The 19,648-nt window shown below is 44.2% G+C and overlaps 1 protein-coding gene and 1 non-coding gene across 3 annotated transcripts in view; one reads left to right on the forward strand and one right to left on the reverse strand.

Moving 5' to 3' along the window:
• Positions 1-19,648, reverse strand: part of MFHAS1 (multifunctional ROCO family signaling regulator 1) — a 112,729-nt gene that overhangs the window by 3,309 nt on the left and 89,772 nt on the right. Inside the window, exons 2-3 of one of the 2 annotated variants that reach the window (XM_070781314.1) lie at positions 12,768-12,894; positions 5,604-5,714 (exon numbers count right to left, since the gene is read on the reverse strand). In XM_070781314.1, the coding sequence (XP_070637415.1) occupies positions 5,687-5,714; positions 12,768-12,894 (155 nt within the window). In that variant the 3' untranslated portion in view covers positions 5,604-5,686. The remainder of the gene's footprint in view (positions 1-5,603; positions 5,715-12,767; positions 12,895-19,648) is intronic. The other variant, XM_019953516.2, reaches the window with a different exon arrangement.
• Positions 13,299-13,371, forward strand: TRNAG-UCC (transfer RNA glycine (anticodon UCC)). Its single transcript has one exon. It is a non-coding gene; the product is annotated as a tRNA-Gly (tRNA).

The raw sequence follows: 19,648 nt of genomic DNA on the forward strand, positions 1-19,648 counted from the left end.
AGATCCGTCTAGTCAAGGCTATGGTTTTTCCTGTGGTCATGTATGGATGTGAGAGTTGGACTGTGAAGAAAGCTGAGCACTGAAGAACTGATGCTTTTCAACTGTGGTGTTGGAGAAGACTCTTGAGAGTCCCTTGGACTGCAAGGAGATCCAACCAGTCCATTCTAAAGGAGATCAGTCCTGGGTGTTCTTTGGAAGGAATGATGCTGAAGCTGAAATTCCAGTACTTTGGCCACCTCATGCGAAGAGTTGACTCATTGGAAAAGACTCTGATGCTGGGAGGGAGGGGGCAGGAGGGGAAGGGGACGACAGAGGATGAGGTGGCTGGATGGCATCACCGACTCGATGGACATGAGTTTGAGTGAACTCCGGGAGCTGGTGATGGACAGGGAGGCCTGGCGTGCTGCAATTCATGGGGTCACAAAGAGTCAGACATGACTGAGCAACTGAACTGAACTGAACCTATCTACTGTAATTTCACAGCTTAACTAAGAACCCTGAACTCCAAACACAGCGCTGTTCCTTTTCAAGAAGCACACACAGACACACTCAATAACTCCCTACAAGTAGGAATATATACTAAAACGTGAGAATGAGTGTCAAGATTGAAAGCATGATTTTACTTAAATACTGTCAAACTAAAACCTGGAGTTAGATGAACAGAAAATGAAGAAGCTGCTGCATCACCAGCTAATTAAAGTTTAAAGTTTAGTTGCTCAGTTGTGTCCGACTCTTTGCGACCCCATGGACTGTAGCCTACCAGGCTCCTGCACCCATGGGATTTTCCAGGCAAGAATACTGGAGTGGGTTGCTATTTCCTTTTCCAGAGGATCTTCCCGACCCAGGGATCGAACCCAGGTCTCCCATACTGTAGGCAGAGGCTTTACTGTCTTTAAACAAAGTGGTGTTCAATTCAGATAACATAGTTAGATGAAAACGTGTGAGATGCTCCCATCCCTTATTTTAGCTTTCCTGTAATGATGCATGACGTGATGTCTTTCAAAATGCTTGGCAACATTTAATAAAATAGATCCACTTCCGCTACCCTCCACCCTGCATCTCTTTTTCAAAACTATTTATTTGGCTGCATCCAGTCTTAGCAGCAGCAGGTGAGATCTTCAGTCTTTTTTGCAGCATGCAGGATCTTTCGCTGTGGCATATGGGATCTAGTTCCCTGACCAGGGATTGAACTTGGGCCCCCTGCATTGGGAGCGTGGAGGCTTAGCCATTGGACCACCAGGGAAGTCGCTGGCATCCCTCTCTTAATACTGCCTGACTTTCTGGAAACTGATAATTTAGTATCTACCTAACACACAAGAATCGGCTGGGAGCATAGGATCAATAATGTCACCAAAAATAAGCACCTTCTAGTCACTAAGTACTTACTACACACCAGGAATGGCTGCCTTCACCATAGTGCATTATTTGATTAATCCTTAACTCTTAAAGCTCTAGCAGGTAGGCTCTGCCTTCACCAAAAAGGAAGCTAAGTTTCCAAGAGGTTAGATAACTTCCCCAAGGGCACACACCAGTGAACAGCAGGGCCAGGCCTTTAAAGAGGGTTATTTGACTCCGAGGTATGCTTGACAGCAAAAAGCAAGGCTGGAGCATGTGGGGCCCTCCGGGTAGTATCATGTTTCTTTGGCCCTGAGCCATGGGGACTTTCAGAAGGCCTGTTAATATAGTCAGCTTCTCAGCAGAGAAGGTTTTGAAAACTGCCTCAAAATCAAGTAACCATACATCGAAGTGTAAAGAGGACGGCAGGGTGAAAACACCACTCCAGCCAAGCAGTTAACTCTGGTGCAGCGCGTTCTGGCTTCATGTGGGGGAGGTGCTACGTCTTGTTTTTCTTACCGAATCCAACAAATATGGAGAAACACAGACAGTTGTGTCTGGCCGCTTGCTCCCCTGGGCCACACGTAAGACTGAGAAACAGAAGAATACGTAATCAAGGGCACCCAGAGGGAATATTCCAGTGTTCAAGGGAGAAAAAGGAAACCCAGTCTGAACATTTTTCCACATGGATATCATTTTTCTTGTTTGGGTGCTGAGGGAGAGAGAAGAGCTGTCAATCACTAACCGGCACCCCCACCCCTACCCCACCACCTCTCTTTGCTCTTCCATCTCAAACTCGATCTCATCCGACATGATCCACCTCAAATGCTACCTCCTGGGGTTCTTCCCAATTCTCCGGCAGGGTTCTTTCTTCTCTGTGTCCACAGGACTTAGTCGAGGCACCTGTCATTGCAGGTATCACATTTTAACTGGAATTAGGCACAGGTTTCGCTGGTTGTATCTTTGGTTCCTATTCTCCCCAGGGAGGCTATTATATTCCTGATTTGATTCTTAGATTCTCTGTTATTTTTGTACTGTCAACACGTGGCACAGTGCTTGTTATTGTTCAACTGATAAGTCACGTCTGACTCTCTGCGACCCCAGGGACTGCAGCAAGCCAGTCCTTCGCTATATCTTCACTATAGTCCTTCACCATCTCCCAGAGTTTGCTCAAATTCATGTCCATTGAGTCAGTGATGCTATCTAACCATCTCATCCTCTGCCACCCTCTTCTCCTCCTGCCCTCAATCTTTCCCAGCATCAGGGTATTTTCCCAATGTGTTGGCTCTTCACATCAGGTGGTCCAAGTATTGGAGCTTCAGCATCAGTCCTTCCAATGAACATTCAAAGCTGATTTCCTTTAGGATTGACTGGTTGGCTCTCCTTGTAGTCCCAAGGGACTCTCAATAGGCTTCTCCAACACCACAGTTTAAAAGCATCAATTCTTCCAGCTTTGTTTATAGTCCAACTCTGACATCCATACATGACCACTGGAAAAACCATAGCTTTGATGATAACAGACCTTTGTTGGCAAAGTGACGTCTCTGCTTTTTAATATGCTGTCTAGGTTTGTCATAGCTTTCCTTCCAGGGAGCAAACATCTTTTAATTTCATGGCTGCAGTCACTGCCCAAGAAAATAAAGTCTGTCACTGTTTCCATATTTTCCCCTACTATTTGCCATGAAGTGATGGAACCAGATGCCATGATCTTAGTTTTTTTTTTTTTTTTTAATGCTGAGTTCTAAGTCAACTTTTTCATTGTCCCCTTTCACCCTCATCAAGAAGCTCTTCAGTTCCTCTTCACTTTCTGCCATTAGGCACAGTGGCCTCATGGAGGGCAAATACTCAACAAAGATTTGATGAGTGAAGGAGGAATAGGATGTCATGAGAAAGTCTCAGGCAAAAGACAGCCATGCTATAAGAGGAGCAGATGAGAAGGGTGGAGGAGATGAGAAGGAAAGAGGGGCTGAGCACAGTCAGAAGGGCTGCTGTTGGTTTCTCAGGGGAGGGGACACACGGCCCGGGTCACAGGGATGATGGGGTGTCATCAGGTAGGAGAGAAGGGGTGGCACCTGGCCGTGGACTGAGAGCAGGCCAGAGGCCAGGTGTGGCTGACCCTTCACAGTAAGGGAGTGTCACGTGTCAGAAGCGGGGCTGGGGTCGGCTTGGGAAGCCTTGTGGGTCTTGCCCAGGATTTTGAACTTGAACCATAATCACCAGGAAGCCATTCAATGCTTTGCAATAGGGAGCAAGGTGATGGGGGTCTGCTGTTGAAAGATCCTATTGGTTTCAAGGACAAAATGACCAGCAAGGGGGAGGCAGGTTGAGATACCCACAGGGATCTTGGCAGAGACAGGACGACTACAAAGCACGGGTCGTGGATAGAGCTCAACGGCCAGCTTCACTCATTCAAGACACGCTGATGTGGGAAGGTTCTGCACGTAAACTCGGGGAGCTCAATAGATGGAAACGATTCCTTAAAAAAATAAGATGCACTGACAAGGTGGACGGCCGAGTATGGGAAGAGGGGGAGAAGAGTGAACAGACCCCCCACCGACCCCCAGCCTGGCAGCGGGTGCAGGGCGAGGCCATCCCTGGAGACGGGAGGCACAGACCCCGAAGGGCTCTGGGGTGGAGGGCACAATGCACACCTATGGAGACCCTGGCACATCCAGGGGAGCTGCCACGTAGCCCACAAATCCCACAGGAGAAAGGAGAGGTCAGCGTGGGAGGCTTGACCCCAAATCCTCCCAGGTCACAGAACCTGCCCTTCCTGGGGTGTGACAGTGCACTCAGGGTATTTAAGAGCTTAGGCTGAAGTGATGCCATATCATGTTGTATTAAGCAGCTCTTTTCTGTCCACTGACGCTTTGCTCACCCTGGAGGGGCGGCCCCTCCCAGCATCAGCCAGTTAGTTTCCAGAGACAGTCAACCACTCAGATGCAAGCGTGTGCTTCTCAACTCCACACCAGGGGATCCAGAGTCCACACCCCCTGACCACGCCCTTTATCGGGAGCCACACTCCGGGCCACTATCCACCTGCCCTAATCACTCCAGGGCCAGGCTCCACATGACTCGGGCTGTCTTTATGCCCCAGACCCTGAGGCAACTGGCCCATCTTACACCTGCCCCCTGCCTTGCCTGCACCTTCCCACAGAAACCACAACAGGGGCTCCTCACACAGTTCCTCCCCCACCCTTGGCCTCCTGACCCTCCAGGTGCTTCTCCCTGTATCCCTGGGTCCCCCATACCCCGCCTGCCCCCTGCTCTAAGGAACTGTCATAAACTGTCTTCCCCCCAGCAGTCCTTTCCTGATGGGTTGGCCTCACTGTATCTCCGCTTTTCCATCCCCACAATGTCAACTGTCCAGACATTGAGAATACGAAAGGAAGGATCCCACCTGTCTGTCTATCCCAGGAACGCATGGTTAGGACACTGACATTACTAACTAGCTGTAGGCGGCCTCACAGAACCGCGTGAACTTCACCTTGACTCCTTCACAGCGGTGGGCAGGAAGGCGAGCCCGCTTTCTCTTCCGCACACTCAGCACACACGCTCACCTGCTGTGCACAGTCACCTCATTAATACACTAGATGGTCCTAGGTAAGTCAGTGAGTGGATTCTACTCAAGCATCTATATTTGGATTTTGAGTTTTTTAAATTATTCCCTTTATAGGTCATCCACAGTATGCATACTAATATTTCTAGTAGAAATAACAGCTGAATTTATTGAATGACACTCAGTGTAAGGAATAATGCTAAATGTCTCCCCTGCAATGGTCTCTCTAAATGCAGCGAATGACCCCACGGGATGGTGCCGCTGTGCCCTGCACCCGTCATAGCCCCAACGAATCACAGGATTCAAACTTGGAGGCATAACTCCAGAATCCATCAAACAGGCTTGGGAAAATAAATACCAACATTGCTTTTTAAACACCTATTTGCTGTGTTAATCAGCTTGAGCTTTTCCTGATGTTATGTTTCTGCATTACATGAGTTTTTTAAAAAATGACTTTTTTTTCAAAAAGGATCTAAGGTTACTGATATATGCATTATAGTAAATCAGGCAAAAGAATCGAGCAGTTTTCTTATTCTTAAATCCCCAACACATCTTGATTCTGGATAAAAGATTTGTAATCTTAAAGTGTCCAGCTCTTTGGAATCTCTTCATCCCAAACCCATCCTCCCGCCGTTTCCCCCTAAACTCTCCAAGTCCTTAGGAAGCCCTTATCTATTTAAGAAACCCTCTCTGCTTCCCAGAGACTTACCCTTAAAAACTGGTGCTCCTAAAGTCACAGATTGGGTACAGTAAAAATGATGGCATAAGGGAAAGAAGCACTATCTTTTCCACTTAATTGTCCAAGAAAGTATGGAGATACCTGAGCAGAGAGGGAACAAATTCCAGTATCAATGTGGCTGATGGGAGACTAAATAATCAGAGAAACACTGTTCCTCCCAGCCAGTGACAGCAACAAGGCAGGGAGCTGTTTTACTCCTTACAGAGAACAAAACAAATCAATGCAAATCAGTGTGACATGCCCCACAGGCAACTTCCAGATTTCAGCCTCTTTTCCTTGTGAAATATCATCCCATCCCCACCCTGAGATCAGTGAAAAATTCTCCATTGTGATTAAGTCAAATTCATCCATTCCTTAAAAAAAAAAAAAAAGTTTTTAATCAAGTCCATACTAACTGATCTCAGTGCATTTAAACATACTTTGCCCATCTAGTAAGATAAAGACCACAGAATCTTCTTCATTCTAATTTGAATTGGTCTTCAGTATCCTTGTCTTAACAATATAACTGCCAAAATTCCTATGCAAAGTAATCATTCTACATTGGAGAATACTTGCAAACAGTAAGTAGCGGGAATCTGACTCAAATTGGAATGTTCCAGTATACACGCAATAATCCAAGTTTGAAATGCAGTCTGAGCCTTGTCTTTTATTATCAGGAGACCACATGGAAGAATGTAAGTTGCACTCCAGTTTTTTTTTTTAATTAATAATTTTTATTTTATACAATATTGTGTTAGTTTCAGGTATACAGAAAAGTGATTCAGTTTTACATGTACATATATTGATTCTTTTCCCATTTAGGTTATTACAGAATAGTAAGTAGAGTTCCCTGTGTTCTATATAGTAGGTCCTTGTTGGTTATCTGTTTTAAATATAATAGGGTGTATATGTCAATCCCAAGCTCCCAATTTATTTGTATTCTGCAACTTCACTGAATTCACTGATGAGCTCTAGTAGTTTTCTGGTAGCATCTTTAGGATTTTCTGTGTAATATCATGTTATCTGCAAATAGTGACAGTTTTATTTCTTCTTTTCCTAGTTGGATTCATTTAATTTCTTCTCTGATTGCCATGGCTAGGACTTCCAAAACTATGTTGAATAATAGTGGCTTGTCTTATTCCTAATCTTAGAGGAAATGCTTTCAGTTTTTTGGTACCACTGGGTGGCATTGTGAATGGCTGCTGCAAAACCTTCCTGTTCCATTCTATGTTTGAGTCCTGTGCCTCAAAAACTAACCATGCCTCTTCAAATAAGGAAAGCCCCCTTGTCATTTCCTGCATGGTGAATCTATCCAGTTCTTCAGTTACTTCTTCTTCCTCTTGTCTATTCAGCCCTTCTCTGGACCTCCAACTCCATCAGATCTTCATTACTGAGTTCTTCGTGTTGCACAGCAGGAAGTTCAATGAAGTCATCCTCTTACAGATCTAGCTTGAAATAAAGATGCTGTACTACCGCACTCTGTACAGTGAGTGCTAGTCGCTCAGTCGTGTCCGACTCTTTTCGACCCCACAGACTGTAGCCCGCCAGGCTCCTCTGTCCATGGGATTTCCTGGGCAAGAATACTGGAGTAAGTAGCCATTCCCTTCTCCAGGGGATCTTCATGACCCAGGAATCGAACCCATATCTCCTGCATTGCAGGCAGATTCTTTACCACTGAGCCAACGGGGAAGCCCTGCTCTTTGTTAACCATTTCTTGTATCTTCTCTATCTGTTCCTCCATTCTTTTTCTGAGATCTTGGATCATCTTTACTATCATTACTCTGAATTTATTTTCAGGTAGCTTGCGTATATCTACTTCACCTTAGTTGTTTCGGGGTTTTCTCTTGTTCCTTCATCTGGGACTTGTTTCTCTGCTATTTTGTCTAACTTTCTGTCACTGTGGTTTTTGTTCTGCAGGACTGTAGTTCTTGCTCCTGCTGTGTGCTTCATGGTGGATGAAGTTGGTCTAAGGGGAGAGGTGGGCAGCTGTGGGCTCAGGGAGACATTAGGCAGCCTGTCTGCAGATGGGTGGGGCTGTGTTTCCATCTCTTTGGTTGTTTGGCCTGAGTCATCCCAGCCCTTGAACCTGTAGGCTGTTGGGTGGGGCCAGGTCTTGGTGAAAAAATGGCAGCCTCCAGGAGGGCTCATGCCAATGAGTACTCCCCAGAACTACTGCTGAGAGAATCTTTGTCCCCACGTGAGCCACAGTTCCCCCCCGGCAGCACCTTCACAGGAAACCCTCCAATAGCAGCAGACAGGTCTGGCCCCGGCTCTTGTGAGGTCACTGCATTTTACCCTGGGTCCTGGGGCACACGAGGTCTTGTGTTTTCCCTTCAAGAATGGAGTTTCTGTTTGCCCGAGTCCTGTGCAATTCCTGCGATCAAACCCACTGGTCTTCAAAGCGAGATGCTCTCAGGGCTCTTCTTCCCAATGCCAGACCCCCCAGGCTGTGGAGCCTGACCCAGGACTCAGCAGTTTCACTCCTGTGGGAGAACCTCTGCATTATAATAATTCTCTGCTTTTGTGAGTCACCCACCTGGGCGGGAATGGAACTTGATTTGATTGCAATGGTGCCCCTATTCTACCATCTTGTGGTGGTGTCTATATGTGTCTTTGGATCCAGGATCTTTTTTTGGTAGGTTCCAGGGTTTTGTGTTTTGCTGTTAGTTGTGATTTTGTTTCCATGAGATGGAGTGAGCATGTCTCCTCCTCCTCTGCTGTCTTGTCTCTGCCTATTGAATGTCTCTCTCATATGTCTTAAGGTAAAAGACATGTCTTAGCTATATGCATAGCTAGCCTTCTAGATCCCGTCTTTTAAATGAAAATCAGTAGATAAATTGAGTTAAATGGCAGTTTTTCAGAATATATACTTTTGATAAAGGAAGGAAATCTCTTTGTAAATGAAAAAGAGAAATATTCTAAGGTATCTAAAAATGAAAGGCAAACAGCAAGCTGCCATTTCCCCAAAGAAGTTCACACTTCCCTTCCAAATTGGAATTTTAAGTATCTCAACCTGAAGAGCAATAAAATGGAGACAGGAATTCAGAGACAAAAGTTCTAAAAATAAATTTATTCTACTTTCTCCTTGCTTTCCCCACTGAAAAAATATTTTTGCTCCCTCTGATCCCTCATGACCAAGGCTCAGTACCCCTTTAATGTCTAGATTAAAGGTCAGTGAGGTTGCCTCTCAGAAGTTCTGCAGGGGAAATGTGAGGGATGGATAGGTTAATTAACTAGGTGATGGGAATCCTTTCACAGTGAATGTGGATATCAAATCACAATGTACACTTTAAATATCTTACAATTTTATTTATCAATTTTACCCTAGCAAAGCTAAAAAAAAAAAAAAATCACTGGTTGCCAAGGGTTAAAAGTGGAGGCAGGGATAAATAGGGGGAGCATAGAGGATTTTCAGGGCAGTGAAAATATTGTGTGTGATACTGCAATGCTGGATCACATCATTCTACATTTTGTTCAAACCCATGAAATGTACAACACCAAGTGTGAATCCTAATATAAAGAATGGACTTCGGGTGATGAGGTGTCTGTGGGACAAATGTTCCACTCTGGTGGGAGATGTTGATGGTGGGAGATGGTGGGTATATGGAATCTTTCTGGACCTTGTGCTCCATTTCACTGTGAACCTAAAACTGCTCTAAAAAACTAAGTCAGGGTTTTAAAATATTGCTCCCTATACTTTAAGCGAGTTCTGAAGGAGGCTGATTTTTCTCCAAGAAACACCATTTCCCTCCTCTTGTGCAGTAAACAGAGGACTGGCAGTGGGGGAAGCAAGTCAGTTCACTGCCTTTAGACAGCACTGGGCCAGGGATAACAAGTGTTCATATGAATTTCTTTAAAAATATCTTTAATACCAACACAGCAGGGAGCAAGGCTATTACTGAAAGTGGCACTAAAAATATTTATTTTCTGCATAGAACCAGGTATTGTATTAGACAGAAGTAATTGCATGTGGGCATAAAATTTCTCTTTGAAATGATGAAAATGTTCTAGGATGAGACTGTGATGATGGTTGTCCAACTCTATAGATATATGAACCATTAAATAGGCACCTTTTATGAAAGTGTACAGATAAAGCTTTAAAAAATGTATCAGAATCCATATTCTTTAGGATGAGAAGTTTTCAAAGCAACCCAACAGATCTGCTACTAAATGAACTTTCATCTCATCTCAAAGGCAGGTATCTTTGAAAATCAGCCCAGGATCACCAGAGTATGGAAATACTCATATTTCTATCTGATAATCAGCAAAGGCACCAAGGAGTCACTCAGATGCTAGGTTTCTCCCTGGAAGGTGAGGTGTAAGTGGACAGGCATTCCATTCAATTCATGTAACCTCTTCCCAATGAAATGCTTCCCAAAGTGACTTAATGAGAGTAAGTCACTCTTTTTTTAATCACTACTTACTCTTTATTTTCTCTCTGCAGGGGAACAAAACAGCTAGAAATTTTTTAAAAATGATAGAATAGAAAGCTTGGAATTCATAAGGAAGATCCAATCAAATAATAGTCATCAGTGGTTTTTGCTTGTAAAGCTCAGCATAGCACCATTAATTTACATGTGGTCCGAGGCAGGTTGTTAATGACCAGTCTTATTTGACCTATAAGGAAGAGGCGTAAAATGGTCAAACAGGGAGTTAGTGATGGACAGGGAAGCCTGGCATGCTGCAGTCCATGGGGTCGCAAAGAGTCGGACACTACTGAGAGGCTGAACTGAACTGAAACTGGTCATAGAGCTTTGAATGCCTCTTTAAAAAATACTAAGATCTAGATCAGTGACCTACGAATCAGGTGATTATTCTGGCTTTCCTGGGATGGTTCTGGTTGGTGCCTGTCGTCCTGGCATGATTACTAATTTCTCCTGAAGATTAGACTTGCTGGCCTCCCACCTGGGAGCCATGGGGTGGGGGCGGGGGTGGGTGGGAGAACTTCAGTGAGTAGAACCTCCAGCACACACACTGGACGACCATCTGAGTGACTCTTGTTTCTTAAAGCCTAGTGCCTAGCCCTAGAAATTCTGACACCCATGCCTGATCAAGGAAGTCTGATCTTGACCATCGACCTGCGTTTCAGGGGATGAGAGAGTCATAAAAGGTTACTCTCTAGTGACTTGCCTAAGTTAACTGCGGCTGGAGTTGCAAAACCCAGGCAGTAACTCCAGTCTCCCCAAGTCTCACTCTCAGGATCAGACCCACGCTGTGTGGGCCTAAGGACCATCTGCTGGGACAGTTTTCCTCATTGGTTCCCAAATCTCCCACATTTGGTTCACTGCTGTCCACTTGTAAATTAGAGCCTACACTGGGTCGTGCAGGGCCTGTTGGTTTACATTTTGTTCTCCAGGATGTTCCTTTATTTAGAATTGAGAGTTACCCTCTAAACCTACCATCCATTCTATGAGACCCCTTTAAAAGAATCCATTTCAGAACAAAACTATTCACAGAGCTGGGTCAACAGCAGGTCAGTCACTAAAGGTATCCCCTCCAGCATCCCGATGTCTCAGGCCATGAGGCTCTGATTACCCAAGACTTTAAAGCTGCTTGTTCGTATCAGGTACGAGAAACTGGGTAAGAGGGGAGCTGATAGCATTTCTGCAGGACATCAGGAGCCCATGAAAAGACACCGATAACAGCAGCTCAGTGCCACTGTGGTTTCTGAACAAACGGATGTTTTAACTCCGACCTCTATCTTGCCTACTAAATGCCACATAGCTATGACAAACAATAGGTTACCATCTCTCCTGGCTCAGGAAAATCTATACCCAGGCAGAATCTACTGAACAGTCGTTTCCCTCCATCCCAGACCTTGCTGTTTCTATAAGATCCCTTTATCCTCACCCTATCTGTAAGAGAGGGACCAGCGGAGACCAATTCAAAGAATGGTAACATTTTGTTTGGTATGCTCAGGGCAGGGGAATGGTCATTAAATAAGAAAAGCTGTAGAATATTCCTGCTTAGTTACTATGTAATCCTAAGAAGCACGTCAAGGTCTCACATGGTCAATATACTATTCATATACTAGTGATGAATTACCACTATGTACATGTTAACCTTCAAAAGCATTCTGAAGAGAAGAGCCGAGAGAAGTTTCCCTTGGGTGTTCAGTGATGTTTTCCAGCAAAGATGGATTAGGGATGTTCTGTCTAATGAGTCAGCTGCTTTAGAGAAAAGGGGGCAGCTATGAATGCATGAGAAAGCCCCTGCAGACCCCCAGTCTGCAGACACTTGGAGGGTCGAGAGACATGAGTTCCTATCACACAAGCTCTCAGGAATGCAGCCTGATAGCAAGTTTCTCAAGATGCATGACAGGTCACCATTCTCCAGTGTGAACTTTCCAACCTCCCTACACAAAGCTTAGATATGGGGGGGAAAAAAAAAATTCTGTATGGTCAACTAAGAATAAAAATGGAAATTTCCTTCATGAATCCTTTGCTGATATCACCCAGATGACCAGGGACTGCTACTTTTCAAGATTTGCAATAGAAAGAAAGGTATTTCATCTCAGTGTAAAAGTGGGCTGTTGGGTTCTTAACACTACAGAAAAAGCCAAACAGATGAGTTAACCTAAATTCATCATGTGAGTTTAATGCTAACATTGTATACGGAAGTTAGTTCACACGGGCATGTTCTGTGTCTTTAAGTTCATTTTGGGGAGGGTGGGGGCAAACCACAGCCTCTGATTGTCAGGACTGATAGAGAATCAGAGACCCGCAAGCAAGAAAGGGGTCTACTTTAGATTTTCTACAGCTTTTCTTACTTAATGAGCTCTCACTGTTTTCTGATACAATGGCAGAATTAAAAGAAAAAACTGCTCTCTTTAGTTGCATTATATCTCCAAGTATACTAAAAAATAGTCATATACTTTAAATGAGTGAGCTGTATAATAGGTGGGTAATATCTCAAGAAAGCTATTTTAAAATGCTCTAACTTTTATCAGCAAAATAAAACCACAAATAACAAAACATGAAAGTTCCTAGTTTGTTGTATAAGCCATGGTTTTGCTATCACCCAGAAAACTAGGTCTGCCCCGGGAGGGGGGCTTTTCAGAGTTTGATGAAAGGTACTTTAATGTGGCTTTTCGTTCTCACAGTGACTGAGGCAGGTCCAAGAGTGAGGGACGGGGGCTATGGGGTCAGAACTCACTTGGAACACGGGCTGATCACAGTTGGTGTGGGTGGGTAAACCAAGGCAACATTCACTCGCTCGCTGCCGTTCTTGGGGCAGATGATCTCTGCCACTCCTTCTGGTCTGGGCTGACTCAGCAACTCCCCTGCAGGCAGAGAGAGAAACATGCGTTAATGAGTGGGGTATACATAGCTTGTATGAAAGTTCTTGTGAGAACCTACTCACAAGGTATCATCCCAGTAGCTTTCAGTGTTTCGTATGCATGTGTATGTTTGTGTCTGCACACCTCTAAATCTGTGCTGTGCTTACTCTCTCGGTCATGTCCGACTCTTTGCTACAACATGGGCTGTAGCCCGCCAGGCTCCTCTGTCCATGGGATCCTCCAGGCAAGAATACTGGAGTGGGTTGCCATGCCCTCCTCCACAGGATCTTTACAACCCAGGGATCAAACCCAGGTCTCCCGCACTGCAGGCGGATTTTACCATCTGAGCCACCAGGGAAGCCCTAATGAATGAGACTTGCCTTCAAAAATGGGACTACCCTGTGACTTCCCTGGTGGTCTAGTGGTTAAGATTCTGCACTTCCACTGCACGGGGCACAGGTTCAATCCCTGGCCGGGGAACTAAGATCCCACATGCTACATGCTATAGCAATTAATAAATACAGGTTTAAAAAAACAAACACAAGTTGGACCACCATAGAGAGGAATCCAGCACTTGGGGGTGGGGGGAACAGGGGAGGTAGGAAGGAGGAGTGAGTCAGAGAACAATCAATCAATCAGAGCAAAACAGGCTTTGTCCTTAGAACATTCTCCACGGTGAGGTGGACAAGCTGCTAACGGTGGTGGTGGGAGGCCACCGTTCCAGACAAAGACAGCATCTGCCGCTATTTTCCTCACCTTCCTTTCCACAGACGGGCTCCAGAGATCTGTATCTAGACATCACAGCAAACTGAGCCAGGGTCCCTGGAGCCCCAGAGAGGCAGAGCTGCCAAGGAGGCGTTCATAATTAGGATCTGGGCAGATGGGAGTCGCGGCAGCCTTGCAACAAAGCCCTGCGTTAATGATCTGGAAGGGCATTCAACTAAAGGTGTGTTATCAAGGTAAACAGCCCAGCTTCAAGCTGGCAAGAGGATTTCCTGGGTGGGTAGGTGTGCAGATTTGAAAGGACCAACACAAAGCTCTCTTATGAGTCATGGGAGCTAGTAAAAACAGATAATTCACTTACTGGATTACCACAAGCCCCAAAGGAAATCTGTGTACTCTGCCCTGGTTGGTCTCTCCAACCAGATCATCAAATCCCCCCTAAGACCAGCGGTGCCTTTGGTTTCCTCCCCACCGTCCACTTAACCAGGAGCACCCTGACCTTTCTCTGTTTTCATGGTCAGCATGGTGCTCTTGCTCAGAAAATTTCAAAAAACAGATTTTGGTGGACAATGGTGCCAAATCCCCCTACTTAGAAAGTAAATAAACCAGAGACCAATCATATGCCAACTGGGGAAAGATGCTACTGCAAATAAAACACTGACTCTGTGACAGCCATTGCTTGTATTACTGATTTGAAATTCTAGGGAACCAGAGTGTATGCCAACCTGTGAGGATACAAACTAAAAATCCTTTGCCTCAAAATCCATATATCTAAACATCTCACCTTCAGCAGAACTCACATTGAGAGAGCATAACCATATCCCAGCACTGAACAGACAGCTGTACATATACCTGTCATTTCCTCTTTACAATGTTACTATAAGGTTTATCCTCATTCTGCAAAAGTAAAAAGTGTGAAAGTGTTAGTTGCTCACTTGTATCTGACTCTGAGACTCCATGGACTGTAGCTGGCCAGGCTCCTCTGTCCATGGAATTATCCAGGTAAGAATCTGTAGCCGGTTGCCATGCCCTCTTCTGAGAGATCTTCCCGACCCAGGGATTGAACCCAAGTCTCCCACATTGCAGGCAGATTTTTTACCATCTGAGCCACGGGGGAAGGCTGTTTTGTAAAAGAGGAAGCTAATATGCAGGGAGGTTATGTGATGTACCTAGAGTCAAGCCTAGGCAGGGACTGAATGGGGAATGTGACCTGGGGAGCCCATCTCTGGGGCTCTTCCCCCCCCACCCCGCAAGGTGGAGACTGCTGCTTTACTCCAGAACACATCTTTCGTAGAAAAGTAGTCCAAAAATGCTATTATTCAGTAATGAACTAAGTATTGACGTATTTGAAAGACAACTATTTCCTGGTTTGAACATTCTTATATGGCTTTGAACAATATGAATCTAATGTAATTTGAGTTTCTTAACTGAGCTAAGGGCTTGCAGGAGACATAAGGGGTGCAGGTTTGATCCCTGGGTCTGGAAGATCCCCTGCAGGAGGGTGTGGCAACCCACTCCAGTATTCTTGCCTGGAGAATCCCATGGACCAAGAAGCCTGGGGGGTTATGGTTCACGGGGTCGTAGAGAGGCAGACACGACTAAAATGGCTGAGCACACACAACCAAACTAATATAAACACCAAATGACTACAAAAGTTAATTTAGCATCATTTGCTTGTATGGCACCCCACTCCAGTACTCTTGCCTGGAAAATCCCATGGACAGAGGAGCCTGGTGGGCTGCCGTCTATGGGGTTGCACAGAGTCGGACACGACTGAGCGACTTCACTTTCACGCACTGGAGAAGGAAATGGCAACCCACTCCAGTGTTCTTGCCTGTAGAATCCCAGGGACAGGGGAGCCTGGTGGGCTGCCGTCTATGGGGTCGCACAGAGTCGGACACAACTGAAGTGACTTAGCAGCAGCTTGTATCGTGGATACATGGTATCTGACACCAGCCAGGAAAAAATCTAAATTATAAAAATGAAAATTAAAAACATAAACATGAAATGCTCTCAAAGTCATAAAATGAACCAAAGTAAAAGTGTGTTACACCAGACTGAGCCTTGGAAGGCATCCAGTCCAAATACCACTTTATGAGTCAGAAGCTCTCTGAGTTTAACAGATTTGCTCCAAGTCCCACAGAGAACTTTAAACCAACCAACCGACCACGTACCATGGGGCTACAACTGTCCCAAGAGGATGTTCTGAACCACTCATGCCTGTTAACATCCCCACTCCTGGGCCGCCCTCCCATGCTTCCTCACCTGATATTTTCAATTTCTACTTTCTGTCCCAAGGTTACTCCCAAGGCTTGAACCTAAACTGGAGATCTCTGGCTTCCCCTGAGAACTCTCTCCCAGTTGGAATTTTCACACAGGCTTGGCTCCTTCTGCCTGCAGCTGCCTAAGAGCCCAGGATAACAAATGCAGACGGTAAGCCCCTACCCTGGCTTCCCCGATTTCTCAGTGGTAAAGAATCCACCTGCAACACAGGAGATACGGGTTCAATACCTGGGTCTGGAAGATCCCCTGGAGGAGGAAATGACAACCCATTCCAGTATTCTTGCCTGAAAAACCCCATGGTCAGAGGAGCGTGGTGGGCTATAGTCCTAAAAAAGGGTTGCAAAGAGTCAGACACAACTGAACTTCTGAGCCCACAGGGCACAGACCCCCGCCCCAGGCTGCGGTTCCTGCATGGCTGGCTTCCTTGCTGGGGGTACTGCAGGTTTTGGTGAGAAGACCAGTTTGCCAGAGAATTTGAAATAACTTGCAGTTGACTATTAAGCACTGGCTATCAGTTTCTCTAAACCAAGAGCTTTATGCTCCCCGCCCCAGATTTCCAGACTCACAAAGGAAAGGTCTAGGTAACTGATTTTGCTTGGGTCCTACCCCAGCAGCTCTGCCAGCCACTGAAACAGTTGGAAAGTTGAAGGCATCAAGAAATTTCATGCATATGAAGATTTCACTTGAACTGTGGAAGACAGAGCAAGAAACAGAATTGCTCACAAGCTCCAGGACGCATGTGTACTCAAACAAGCTACTGTACAGGGCCAGGATTCTAAGGATTTAAGAAATGGTTCAGGATGGGGAACACATGTATACCTGTGGCAGATTCATTTTGATATTTGGCAAAACTAATACAATTATGTAAAGTTTAAAAATAAAATAAAATTAAAAAAAAAAAAAGAAATGTGCCCAGTTGCTAAATTAAGAAAGGAAGAAAAATAGCCTTTTCCTCCCCCACCAAAAACCCCCCAAAACTAATCAATAATACAGAGAATGGTTCCTAATGTGTTAGCTACTTAAAATAGAAGCTAATTGGCTCAAATTTCCATAACACAAACTTGATTTTCAAACAAAAGCAGGGCTATTGGTTGAGCATCTAATTAGTGGGGCTTCTCTGATAGCTCAGTTGGTAAAGAATCCACTTGCAATGCAGGAGACCCAGGTTCAATTCCTGGTCAGGAAGATCTGCTGGAGAAAGGAAAGGCTACCCACTCCAGTATTCTGGCCTGGACAATTCCATGGACTGTATAGTCCATGGGGTTGCAAAGAGTTGGATATGACTGAGCGACTTTCACTTTAGGGAGATCTTACAGTGTGAACAGGGCAGGGATACAGGAGTCTAATGCCAAGACCTTGAGGGAGAGGGTTCAGGCATTGGAGAGAATCAAGTACATGAAAAGAAGAACAATGTACTAACTGTGGGTGCCCCAAAGGTGCCCCAAAGGAAGTTTATGAGATGCTAGAGAATGAATGCGAAGGACATACTAATAAGGACAGTCCTGATTTGCAGGACTGGAAAAGACCTGGAAGTGTGGCAATTTTAGATTCATGATGCATCTGTTATTGCTAGCAAATGCTAATAAAAAGAAATTCCAAAGTTGGTAGGAACTGCAAAATGAAATGTTATATTCACAGAAAATGTGTTACCAACAGAGTAAGGATAAATATACATGTGACCTGGTATATTTCCATTTTTAGGGGTTTGCTTCAAGGAATGGGTCTTTCTTTCTGGCAAAAATTATACAATGACTGTTCATAGCAACACTGTTTATATAACAGTGAAAACTTGGTAACCTTCTCAAATGTTCAACAAAGAGGAAATGATTAAAAATTATGACACAATTCAGCAGACAGAATTCTCTGTAGTCATATAAAACACTGAAAACTTAGTAACCGTTTCAAATATTCAATGAGGGGGAGATGATTAAAAAGTACGACACAGTTCAGAAGACAGAATTCTCTGTAGTCAATAAAAACAGACTGATATTTCTATGTAGAAAGTACATTTGAAAGTGCATTCTCATTGGAAACATATACTGATAAGGAACACAAATGGATTTGGAGTGAAATGAGTCATTCAGGCCTAAAGGTTCTCAGGTAATTTATTTCTATGCTTGAGTCAATTAAGTAAAAGACTAAGTGTGCTTCACACTGATGGGAGGTGCCAGCTTGAAATGCTGGTGCTTTCTCCTCTGTTGGCAATTTTCTATTCATGTAGGGTCTTCATACAGTCTTCCTGAAGAAGCAGAAATCTGGCCACATCAGCAGACCACTGCATCCCCTGAGGCTAAAGTCTACAGTCTCTTTGTGCCCATTAAAGTTATGAAAAGCTATTCTTACTTAATTACTCTGTCTCAAGATTTCTGGTGTTAAAATGCTACTGAACTCTCATCAGCTGTTTTTTCCCTGTGAAAGGATAGAAAATCAAGTTTTATTATGACTTTTAAACAACAGGAAATAAGTGAAATGAGCTTGTCTTTTTTTTGCTTATCATCAGAATTCACAAATATTGGCACATTATGCAAAATACTGAAAGTGTATCACTCTGATGACCCAAACCACATTTCAAAAGGCCCAAACCTGCCTTTTTCCATGCGAATAAAATCCGCTTCCTGATCCAGGAAGTTCTGAGTTATGAACATCCCTCAAAACAGAAAAAGTGGCCTGGAAATTTTAAAATAAGCAATTATATAAGTTCTATTAAACAAGGAACTATCTAGATTTCAAGGCCTCTTAGAGCTGGAATAGTCTAAAGTTCACTCCTTCACCGCCCAAAGTCCATTGCGGTCTTTTACTTAAACGTGACTCTGGATGAGGCGCAGTGATACACAAATACATGTTCCCACATCCCCTCAGGGCAAAGGCAGCATCCTCGGAAACCCATGAGCAGGAAGGCTCCCACTCTGCAAGCCCACAGAGTTATCAGAGAAGCAAAGATGCGAGAACTCCACGGTCACTTTTATATGGAAGACGAGAGCCAGAAAAAAATAAAAGGATATCTTGTCTTAAAACAGAATAAAACCTAGAAAGTATATACACAGGAGGAGTAAACACTTAAAAAGTAAGTTAGTGCAGCCACTATGGAAAACAGTATAGAGGTTCCTCAAAAAATTAAAAATAGAACTACCCAATGATTCAGTATTTCCACTCCTGGGTATGTATCTGGGAAAACACTAATTTGAAAAGATACATGCACCGAATTTTCATAGCAGCAATGTTTAAAATGGCTAAGATATGAAAGCAACCCAGGAGCCCATCACCAGTAACTGGATAAAGAAGATTCCGTGTATACACACAATGGAATGTTACTTGATCATAAAAAAGAATGGAACGTTGCCATTTGCAGCTACATCAGTGGACCTAGAAAATATTCTGCTTTAGTGAAATAAGTCAGAGAATGAAAAACAAATACTGTGTGATACCACTTATATGTGGAATCTAAAATATACAAACAAATGTATATAGCAAAACAGAAACACTCACAGGTACAGAAAACAAGCTAGTGGTTACCAGAGGGAACGGGGAGGGACAATTTAAGAGTAGGAGATTAATAGATACAAAATAATATACATAAACTAGATAAGCAACAAGGATATACTGTAAGCCCTGGGAATTATAACCATTATCTCATAACATATAATGGAGTATAATCTAAAGAATGAATCACTACACTGTATACTTGAAACTAACATAAATTGTAAATCAAGTGCACTTGAATAAAAACATAATAGAAACATGCCACTGTGCG

The sequence above is a fragment of the Bos indicus genome, chromosome 27 (assembly GCF_029378745.1).
Source record: "Bos indicus isolate NIAB-ARS_2022 breed Sahiwal x Tharparkar chromosome 27, NIAB-ARS_B.indTharparkar_mat_pri_1.0, whole genome shotgun sequence".
Classification (NCBI taxonomy): domain Eukaryota; kingdom Metazoa; phylum Chordata; class Mammalia; order Artiodactyla; family Bovidae; genus Bos; species Bos indicus.